This window comes from Colias eurytheme, chromosome 1 (genome assembly GCF_061535395.1).
Source record: "Colias eurytheme isolate Ceu_HAF_F1 chromosome 1, ilColEury1 Martin Lab GWU primary, whole genome shotgun sequence".
Lineage (NCBI taxonomy): Eukaryota > Metazoa > Arthropoda > Insecta > Lepidoptera > Pieridae > Colias > Colias eurytheme.
The window spans coordinates 1,545,063-1,556,800 of NC_142980.1; the positions used below are offsets into that span (position 1 = coordinate 1,545,063).

The 11,738-nt window shown below is 34.7% G+C and overlaps 1 protein-coding gene across 1 annotated transcript; it reads left to right on the forward strand.

The window, feature by feature from the left end:
• The first annotated feature begins 1,641 nt into the window (after nucleotides 1-1,641).
• On the forward strand, nucleotides 1,642-10,114 carry LOC149910867 (juvenile hormone epoxide hydrolase-like). Its single transcript, XM_090120102.1, has 8 exons — nucleotides 1,642-1,920; nucleotides 2,003-2,142; nucleotides 2,260-2,347; nucleotides 2,944-3,108; nucleotides 3,540-3,686; nucleotides 3,988-4,123; nucleotides 9,304-9,538; nucleotides 9,883-10,114. Exons 1-8 carry the CDS (start codon nucleotides 1,759-1,761, stop codon nucleotides 10,112-10,114), a joined length of 1,305 nt encoding a protein of 434 aa, XP_089976228.1. The 5' UTR covers nucleotides 1,642-1,758.
• Nucleotides 10,115-11,738: the final 1,624 nt, after the last annotated feature.

Consider the following 11,738-nt stretch of genomic DNA (forward strand, 5'->3'; position numbering starts at 1 on the left):
TTCATTAGAAGTAAATGCTAATTTACTATAGGTACATTGGTTTGAGAGACCATTACCTACTTGCTTTTTAATGAATAATAATAATTATTTCGAAATTTTTTATAGAAATTCTTTCAATAGTATGCACAAAGCTATGATTTGCTCCACAGATTTCTGAACATTGACCATAAAAAAATTCATCGTCGGTCGGTCGATTAATAAAATAATTAGTTTGTTTATAAGTATAGGAAACATTGTTTTAACAGTTTTAATTTTAATTATTTGTATTAATTTTAATTATTTACGTATTCATAGTTAAAAAGAAATCATATAGGTAAAAATGTAATTAGAAATAGGAATGGAAGGAGGGAGGAGTTATACATCCAAAATCCGCTGAATCCATATTTTAGTAGTTCACCTAAATATTAATACTTGCAACAACATCACAACTCTGTCGTGGCCATATCGTAGATTTGCTCATTTCATGAAATGGCCAACATAGTTTGATCAGATCGTTAAATCGTCAACGTTTCACGATTTGGTCATCGACATTTGGCCAGATCGTATAAAATATCTTAGAGAGTCCATAAAACATTAAAAAATTCAGAATATTTTAAGAACTTGTTTATTGTCATTTAAGTTAGTGCCGCGGTAGCGCCGGCGAATACCAGAAGCGAATAGTTTTTTCAATAGAAAACAGTTAGGTTAGGTTAGGTTAGACTTTAATAAACAACGCACGAGCCGAGCGAGCAAAGCGAGCGTGAATGTAGTTGACCAAATCGTGAAACGTTGACGATTTAACGATCTGGCCAAACTAAATTGGCCATTTCATGAAATGAGCAAATCTACAATATGGCCATGACATATCCACTTTGTTGCAATAGTTATGATTTGTAAGGAAGTGATTACGGAGAATTGTCGACTCAACCGTCGCGACGACATCCCTAATCATTTCTAAGAAGACGCAATCTCCAGATCGTGGTACTGTTTAAACATAGAATAAATCAGTTACACTCTAACCATCGTACCTATTGAACAGACCTTAATAATTATTAACTTGTCGCTGGAACTTGACTACCTAGTACCGGTTTGTAATTGTTTTTTAATTTACCTTTTTTACAAATCAAAAATACCTACTGTATCGATTTTAATTTTTTCACTTATAGAATGATAGGTACCTTATTGGAAAGGAACAAGGGCTATATTTCATTTCGTTTTTAACCTGGTGGAGCCGGAACTAGCGACTAGTGACTTTTCAGTTTTAATCTGAAAGCTTTTGTATCATCATCTGTGCGTAATAATTTCCCTAGAAGCGTATAGCACACTTCTAAATTCTAATTAGGATTAGAATTTAGAAGTGTGGTACACTCTTATCCCAGTGCGTAGTACGGAACACTTAGGATATCATAATATGAACCAACCTGCTACATACTTTTATTTATTCTAAAATAATTACATACTGTTGTACATTTCGATGAAATCGGCAAGTTTTAGAACCAAAGTACCTAGGTACATCTATCTTAACTATAGTATTTTTTAAAGACAAACGATGTTTATTCTAAACAAATAGGTATTGTTAATATTTAAAGTCTATGAGAAAGCGTCGTTAACTAATGACTGTTGGTTGGACTATGTAAGGACGAAGTTATTAAAGTATCATATTCAAAGACAAAGCCCTTCATGTTGCAATTAATATAATTTTCTCCTACAGTTATTTACTATAGGTAATTCAATTACAGATCTTTTTCAACCCTGTTTGTCATCCGTTGTGTCGTCCAGATGTTTCCTTTCATAGTACTCAGCGCCTTGGCGAGTATCGGTGCAAAAATAATATACTCCTACTTCAAACGCCATCCTCCAAAAAACGACCAGGGACCCAAGGTCGCGAAATCCAAGTACAATGACAGTATCGTACCTTTCCAAGTGGAGTTCAGTAATTTGGTAATAATCTGAATAGTCGATTTTGTTGATTGTACATTCCCATTTTTTCGTAAATTTATATAAATAACTTTCAAATTTCAAGGTCGTAAAGGACATCCAGGAACGCCTCCGAGACCGTCACCCGTTGACTCCGCCATTAGAGGGTATCGCTTTTGAATATGGCTTCAACAGCAAACAGTTGGATTCATGGCTGAAGTATTGGGCAGAGGAATATCCATTCAGGTTTGTATTGTTAACATAATTCTTGAATGTTTAAGGCTTTACAATGAATTTAAATTGCTCGTGGTCGGTATAATGATATTTTGATTGACTCATTAATGTGTGTAATTTGTTTTACAGCGCTCGTGAAAGATACATAAACCAATATAAACACTACATGACAAACATTCAAGGATTCAACATACACTTCGTGAGAGTAACGCCAGAGGTAAAGTAAATAAATCTACTATGTATATAAAAATATAGGGTTTTCCTTCCTGACGCTATAACTCCAGAACGCACGAACCGATTTCCACGGATTTGCATTCGTTGGAAAGGTCTCTGGCTCCGTGAGGTTTGTAGCAAAGAAAATTCAGTAAACATTTCAACAGAAAAGCAGGAAAACCGGGAAAATCATTTTTCACATACAGCGCCTTATGTAACATTTCGTTTGGTATTTAAACATAAAGGTGGCGAAACGGTATGAAACGTCAAATGTCGGTTTTATGAATAACTAGTGGTCCGCCCCGGCTTCGCCCGTGGTACATATTTACGTTTTCTCTACATAAGAACCATCCTCGTACTTCAAGGAATATAATAAAAAAAGAATTATCGAAATCGGTTCAGCCTTTCTCGAGTTATGCGCTTACCAACACATTTTGCGATTCATTTTTATATATAAGAGATAATGATAAAGCTCGTCATAAACAAAAAGTGACGAAAGTTGTACATAATATTGTACACCAGGATAAGAAATGAAACTACCGTATGTTTTTATTCATTTATTCGGTTATTCATTCCACTTAATATTATATCTTCAATCAGGTTCCTGCAGGTAAAGAGGTGGTACCATTGCTGCTACTGCACGGCTGGCCAGGCTCCTTCCTTATGTTCTATGACGCTATACCACTCCTCACTGCTGCGAATAAGGACAGGGATTTCGCAGTCGAGCTGATCATACCTAGCCTGCCTGGTTATGGCTTTTCTAGTGTGAGTTCTTTTTCCATTTTATTTTTGTCACTACGGCCTAGTATTATATTTCCTGTATTACGGCTTAGAATTTGATTTACACTGACCACTTATGTGAAAATTATACATATACTAGCGGTCCGCCCCGGCTTCGCCCGTGGTACATAATATTTACGTTTTCTCTACATAAGAACCATCCTCGTACTTCAAGGAATATAATAAAAAAAGAATTATCGAAATCGGTTCAGCCGTTCTCGAGTTATGCGCTTACTAACACATTTTGCGATTCATTTTTATATACCTATAAGATTTTTCCCGTAATACAAGAAGCTCAACTAATGTGTGTCTTTTGATTTATATTAATTGAAATTAAAAAAAAAATGTCAAAATGTGTACAGATAATTAACAAATTGTATAATATTTATCTCAAACAAATAATTTATTTTGAGCAGGGTGCAGTTCGGCCTGGTTTTGGAGCGGATAAGATGGCTGTTGTAATGAGAAACCTGATGTCTAGACTCGGTTACAAGAAATACTACGCGCAAGGTGGAGATTGGGGAGCATTGATTACCAGTATTATGTCTACATTCTACCCAAACGTAAGAAAAACAAAATTTATATACTTATTCTTTAATTTCTCAAAGATTCCTGCTTATTATTATATTATACTAGCTGCGCTCCGCGGTTTCTCCCGCGTGGCTCCGCTCCCGTTTGTCTTAGCGTGATGATACATAGCCTATAGCCTTCCTCGATGAATGGTCTATCTAACACCAAAACAATTTTTCACTCCTGAGATTAGCGCGTTTAAACAAACAAACAATCTCTTCAGCTTTATAATATTAGTATAGATGTTGACATGTTTATTTAGAATTTAAATCCAATTTAACCATTGCATTACAGGAAGTGCTAGGACACCACACGAATTCACCATTCTTGTTGAATCCATGGACCTCGATGGTCAAATACTGCTCCAGCTTCCCGCTGCATGCAGAGTCGGGGTATATGCACCTGCAGTCTACTAAACCAGATACTGTTGGTAAGATAGAATATTATGTCATGTACATATTTAATGTATTTATTTTAATTAATTCAGATTATACATCTATATTTTGTCAAAGAAGTCCTTAGAACTGTTGGTATTACAATTTGTGCTTAATATTATAATATTTTACATTTATATGAAGATTTTTGTAAAGGAGATTGCCCAAGTGACTATGGCACTTATCGGGTATCGCAATCAAACTTATTGTTTCAAGATGAAATATAGCTCAATTTAAAGCTTGATGTTAGTACTTTAAGATATGATTAAAGTTTTTATGTAAAAAAGCCGCAGTTCGCGACAATAAAAATAAAACAATATGTAGTTTTATTCAACACTTCAAAAAAATATCTACTTTATCGAGTTGAAACTAACAATGAACGTTAAATTTTACATTTATTACATAGGCAATATTATAATTTACAAGAAAAATATTAAAAGTAAATCGTAATAAACATTATTTCAAAATAAATAACGTTGAACCATATAGCATATACAGACGCTCCGATTCGGTTGGTGCCAACCATCCGACCACGACCAAATCGGAAAGTGAAGAGAGCGGTCGGTCCGACATAATTATTATTAATATTGGTTTGACGTGGTCGGATGCGCCAGCAATACCGACCAAACCAACTTCCTATCCGATCCAACCAAATTGGAACGTTTGGAAGCTTTGTTCCGACCAAATCGGCTCATTCCAATTTCCATAGAGTAATATAGGTAATTGGCTCATCCACATTCGCAACGCCGCCGGTGTAGGACGTCAACATGAACGCCGAGGGAGTTACGGTCACCGAACGTGACATATTAATAAAATTACTGGAACTATATAAAGACTTTCCCTGTTTGTGGGACTTAAGTAACAAAGATTACGCAAATAGAGATGCCAGAAATCAAGCGTATTTTATTATGTTAGAAGTATTAAAAAAAATTGACAGTGCGGCTACATTAAAAACCTTAAAAAATAAGTTGTAAGAGCCGCATATGACTGTAATTTTCTCTATTTCTATAGTAGAATTTAGCCCATTCTCTTCGTACTATGGTCAACTGACATATTACTCTATGGTCAACTGACAGCTGGAAGGCCAACCGTCGGACAATCTGTAGCAATGTTGGAATGGTTGCCTTGTCGGTTCCGATATGGTTGGCACCAACCAAATCGGAGCGTCTGTAGATACATTTATAGATAATGATTAAAAAACCCACCTTGGTATGTGGTATTATTGATTTATATGTCGACTAGGTTTCCGCCCGCGGCTTCGCCCGCGCAGTCAAAGAAAAACCCGCATAGTTCCCGTTCCAGTGGGATTTCCGGGATTGCGTCATTATCCCGGGATAAAAAGTAGCCTATGTCCTTTCTCGGGTATCAAAATATCTCCATACCAAATTTCATGAAAATTGGTTCAGTAGTTTAGACGTGATTGATTAACAGACAGACAGACAGAGTTACTTTCGCATTTATAATATTAGTATAGATTTGTCAAGTATTTATTCTATTGACATACTGTAGTCACAGCTGTAGTTACATTATTAAATGTATGATTTTTTAATCAGCAAATATTTAAAAATCCGCAAATCATTTTTTCAAAACAAAATCTTTTACTTTTATATCAATTTATCCGGTATAATTAAGACTTAAATATGAAATAGTGATACATATGATCACTCTATATACACAATACACATAGGCACGAATACGTGGCACAACTTAAATTATTTTACCGATACCACCCGTGGTCATTCTCGTTTACATTTTGTGAATTAGGTCTGATTTTGTCTGGATCAAGTCAGTTAAATAGTATGGTTAAACATTATTATTTTTATTTAGTTTATAGTGAACTTCTTTTTCATATTTTTAACCCCTTATTATAATAATAAAAAAATGTGTGCGTGTACTAGAGTACACACGTAAGAAGTGAAACTTCTTTATGTCCTTATTTTTCAAAAAATAATTTACTATATACAATATTAAAGAAATACGTTAGTCACACGCTCGTCGCTACCTACTTAAATATTTACACCGGCCGCTGCTGCAACTCGCTCGCTTCGCTCGCTCGGCTCGTGCGGTAGTTCAAAAGTTAACCTAAGATGCTCGTCGCTTCGCTCCTCGCTACCTATTTACATATTTACACCGGCTGCTGCTGCAACTCGCTCGCTTCGCTCGCTCGGCTCGTGCGGTAGTTCAAAAGTTAACCTAAGATGCTCGTCGCTTCGCTCCTCGCTACCTATTTGAATATTTACGCCGGCCACTGCCGCGACTCGCTCGCTTCGCTCGCTTGGCTCGTGCGGTAGTTCAAAAGTTAACCTAAGATGCTCGTCGCTTCGCTCCTCGCTACCTATTTAAATATTTACACCGGCCGCTGCTGCAACTCGCTCGCTTCGCTCGCTCGGCTCGTGCGGTAGTTCAAAAGTTAACCTAAGATGCTCGTCGCTTCGCTCCTCGCTACCTATTTAAATATTTACACCGGCCGCTGCTGCAACTCGCTCGCTTCGCTCGCTCAGCTCGTGCGGTAGTTCAAAAGTTAACCTAAGATGCTCGTCGCTTCGCTCCTCGCTACCTATTTGAATATTTACGCCGGCCACTGCCGTTTTCAACTTATAAAGGATTTCGACTTAGGCGGATTTTGTTTGGACAGAGAGTTTGAGGTTTATTCTTATAAATTTTGAATTCATAAAATTATAATTGAACACCTGACACCAATCAAGCAAACACGTGTTTACGTGAGTCATAGATTTATTATCGTATACTCCTAAAATGTTTTCTAAGAAACAATAGCCCGGTTTACACGCACGCTCTTTCGCGCGCGATTCGGCTTTCACGCGGGAAAGAGCGAGCATTTAAACGATGACAGAGAGAACAAGATTGCGCTTCCACTCCGCACACACTCCAACGCGCCATGCTTTCCTTCGTTCAATCGCGCGCGATTATCGTTTACACGCACAATCTTTCCTCTTTCCTCAGCGCGCGTGCTTTCCCGCGTTCAATCCCGCGCACTCAATCACGCGGTAAAGAGTGTGCGTGCACAGTATTACCATCCTACAGTATGGCGACGAATGTACTTGTGCAGAGAAACGGAGGGGTACTGGCGGGGGGTCGGGCGACGCGGGCCGCTTAATGCAATCACGCTGAGTTTGCATTAACTATCGCGAAAGGATGACGCAGTCGTATTTTTTGTGTAATAATTTTATTATACATAGGTACTTACATATTCTATTATGACGCGCAAAAACTGTTCCGTTTACGGATGTAAATCTACATTGAAATCCCAGAAGGAAACAATATTTCAGAAAGATTGTATTAATTGTATCTGTTGAATTAAAATCAAAGCTATGTATATGTTGTCCTCATTATTTTCTAATCAGATTGTATATCCCAATGCGAATGCATTACTTAGTTAAATGGTATAATATACAATTAAGAACATCCAAAAATAAAGTGTCCACGTAAATAATATTTAGCAGTGCAATATCTGTAATTATATATTTATGAACAAATAATTACATCAGATTTAATAATCGCAATTATTTTGAATGTACATATGAATAAATGATTTCATCATAATATTAATAATCAAAATTGTTTTATTTCCCATTTGTTGCAACCCTAGCGTATTTTCGTGTGGCAGCGTAAGTACCTACGCTGGCGGCGGCATCGCGCGACATCAAAGGCGATTCCTTACTGTAGGAAATAATATTGTAATACTGTGGTGCGTGTAAAACGGGCTATTAGTGTACTTACATTGTCGGCACGTTCTTAAAGTCGGTAACTTATTTTTGTTCGAACAATAGAGGTAATAAATTCCTAATGATCAAGTTGTAAAGGTTGTAAAATAAAAAATATTCTATACTAAAACGTATATATAATATGTGCGTCATTAATTTCTGACTGTTTCGAAATTTGGTGCAAAATAAAATAGTGTGTAAATAAAATTTGTAAAATTAAATGAACAAATGAAAGAAAATTAATTAATTATAGTAAAAAAACCATAAAATAAAATATTCTATATTAAAACGTATATATATAATATGTGCGTCATTAATTTCTGACTGTTTCGAAATTTGGTGCAAAATAAAATAGTGTGTAAATAAAATTTGTAAAAAATCAATAAAATAAAACAATTGAGTAAAGATCTATAGGCATATTATGTATGTATTTATACAAGATATGTATATATATTTATACAGGGAACTTCTCAACGTGTTATCTATGAAATTATACTTTTACTCAATTGTTTAATTTTATTTACACACTGTTTTATTTTGCATCAAATCTCGAAACAGTCAGAAATTAATGACGCACATAGTACATAATATATACATATTAAGACAGAGGTTAAGCTTAAATAACTTGAAAAATAAATAACATGATCACGCCCACGTGTTGGTGTTTTAAAAAATTCAATCATAAACTGAGAATAACTGTAAATATTTTAGAATTAGAAAAATAAATATGTACCACAATAACATTCAAGTATTAGAAAAAATTTATACATAATTCCACCCACGTGCTAGTGCATCTATACATATTATCTATACATATTATAATAAAATTGAAAAAATTGAAAAATACAATCAAAAAGTGAGGTTAATTTTAAATAACTTAGAAAAATAAATACCATAATTACACCTAAGTATTAGAAAAAGATATGTAATTACTTACTTTTTTTTTAAATTCACTGGAATTAGAATAATTAAAATAAACACTTTGATTGTGCTGATCACTTTAATATAATATTATCACGTCACCATAGAGCGTTGGAAATAAATACGAGTGCAATAGAAAAACGGTCAAGTAAAGTGGTAGGACGTACGTTAAAACGATACGATATCCCTACTCCGCTGGAGAAAGTATACGTCGAATCACGCGTGGTAGGGATAAGAAAAAAAATGTCACGAGTACGGCGTAACGCAAAAATGTAACGCGCGCGGCGTAACGCAAAAAATGTAACGCGCGCGGCGTAACGCAAAAAATGTCTCACAAAATTTTTGTCCACCCCCGATAAAGAAGTTTCACTTTAACAAATACTAAAGGGGCTATAATATAACCTTCTTAGCTTTATTTGCTGCCTTGCTATTTCTTTTGAACTTTGCAAAATTATATTTAAAGTTCCTTTTTTGCAAAAACATACTTAAATGTCATAATAACATTAAATAATACCATTTTCATCTTCCATCAGGTGTGGCTCTCGCGGACTCTCCAGCAGGCTTAGCAGCGTACATTATAGAGAAATTCTCAACGTGGACCAATCTGGAATACCGCTCGCAGCCCGACGGCGGGCTCACGCAGCGCTTCACCAAGGAGCAGCTGATTGATAACGTGATGGTCTACTGGGTGTCTAATTGTATCACGACGTCTATGAGACTGTATTATGAGACGTTTCATAAGCGGTACCTTGAATTGAGGCTCGAACAGTGAGTTAATTTTAAGTGATTCTTCCTATTTAGTGATTGATAATTTAGCCTTAATTGTTTGGTAAATTGTCTGTATAGTTTATGTCTGCATCCATTGTTTAATAAAAAGTTCAATAAATATGTAATACCAAACCAGAGACAAAACTCTTCATAAAAGTAGAGTAGAAATATTAAAATTCTATGATTTATAAATAATTACGTAATGTGTAAAATTGTCTACGATATGTCTTCATTAGGTATAATATTCATATTCTGCGTATTATGTGGTCTTATACAGAATTTGGAACACTATTTGCAGAAAAACATTTCAATTAATAAAATCGATTACCTTTTACCATTTCCAGAATACCAACTCAAGTGCCAACCTTCGTAACCCGGGCGAAAAATGAAATCTACCACACATCAGACATTGTCTTGAAAAAAAAGTACCCCAACCTTTTGAAGGTTACAGATCTCGAAGATGGCGGTCACTTCTTAGCCATGGAGTTGCCTGAAGTATATGCTCAGGACGTTTTAACTGCGATTACTACGTTCAGGAATTGGCACAAGGAGAAAGAAGCACGTAAAACTGAGTAGTAATTATTGGAAATAAACTTTTTTTTATAGAAAATGGGTTTTATTTGTTCTTACTTCCTCTGTATGAAAATTGTTGGACGATAAATGAATATGTTTTAGGCCACTTAACTGCAGTCAAGTTGATATAAAGTCAATGATTGATTATTCATCAGTAGCTCATATTAATTTTAGTTATTAATAAGATTAATGAATTTATTAACTTTAAATTTATATAAATTATATAAAAATTGTATATATATATATATATATATATATATATATATATATATATATATATATATATATTATAATGAAGTTATATCTGAAATATATATATATATATATATATATATATATATATTTCAGATATATGTAGTTTCACACCTGAGAAAGGACATATTAATATTATTAAGTACCTATAGATTTTTTGACATTGCTTACAACACGTGCGAAGTCGCGGGGGGAAAGCTAGTAAGAAATATAATTCTGAGTTACGAAAATTAGCAGTATATATTTTGATTGTGTATTATAACTTTGATGTATTTTTATACTAAAATAAAGATGAATACTCACATGTCTTTCGGTAATGTGTGATTGGTCATTGGCCTTTGGTAGAATATACTCCCCTTGTAGACTACAGGCCCATGTTGAAAAAATTATGGGTCATTTGACCCACCAGGTGACCTATCTAGAACGATATAAGAGCACAAAATAATAAGATTCATAAGATTCAGCACTATGACGTCACTTGTAAGCTGTCCACCTGAGTGCAGATGAGTATTCGAAAGTTCAGGTAGAGATTTTCTCCCCTTGTCTCCATGATTTTTGTATGGCGTTGCGGAATAATGGATTAAAAGCAGTATAGAAATAGTACGACACAGATGCCGTACAAAAATGGTGGTCCGCAAAGTCAGAATTTATTTTTATTTTTCGACAGTTGCTGGGGTAAATTTGGTAATTTGATGTGCGCTATGAACATTCATTGTGTTTTATTTATATAAGCTGGTATGTGGTAATTAATAGGCTGGTGCAGCGTGCAATGTCGATGTAATAATATGATAATCTTCATGTTTATATATATATATATATATATTTGTGTTAGAACCATATTCATATAGAAAATCTGATGAAATTTGGATACATTTTAGTATTAGCTTCTCTCTTGTCGTCTTCGACAATATCTTCAATTTTCTTTCTTGTATTCTTTCAACACTTCCTGGTCGTCCGTCCAAGTACATATTTAATATTCAACCATGTATATCCAATAATTTAATTAATGTGTTTGTTTATATCTATGGCAGAGACAAGATGGCTTTATTAGCCGTGTTACAGACCATAGTCCTAGAACGTACGGAAGGTATATCGTCTTCAAATTGACGTTTGTTTATTCTAATTGTGTTCTACCTACATTAACTTTTTTGTATGCTTACGAAGAGGAAATATTTGTTTGTTTAACGATAATATTAAACTGATTCCAAAAATTATTTTACCTGCAGAAAATCTTCCTGGGTGTCGGGTGAAATATGCCATATTTTTTTTTATTTTTCCCGGGTCTACTTGGGCGAAGACGGGACAAACGTCTAGTTACAGATAAAACAGAAGCAGTATTAACAAATATTAAAACATTTTTATTGTTATAAATTTA

Excerpts from the sequence above, each read along its gene's own strand:
- LOC149910867 (XM_090120102.1), top strand. The coding sequence starts at position 1,759 with ATGTTTCCTTTCATAGTACTCAGCGCCTTGGCGAGTATCGGTGCAAAA. Across the intron at positions 2,143-2,259 it reads GCAGAGGAATATCCATTCAG|CGCTCGTGAAAGATACATAA; the intron begins GTTTGTATTGTT and ends TTTGTTTTACAG. Across the intron at positions 2,348-2,943 it reads TCGTGAGAGTAACGCCAGAG|GTTCCTGCAGGTAAAGAGGT; the intron begins GTAAAGTAAATA and ends ATCTTCAATCAG.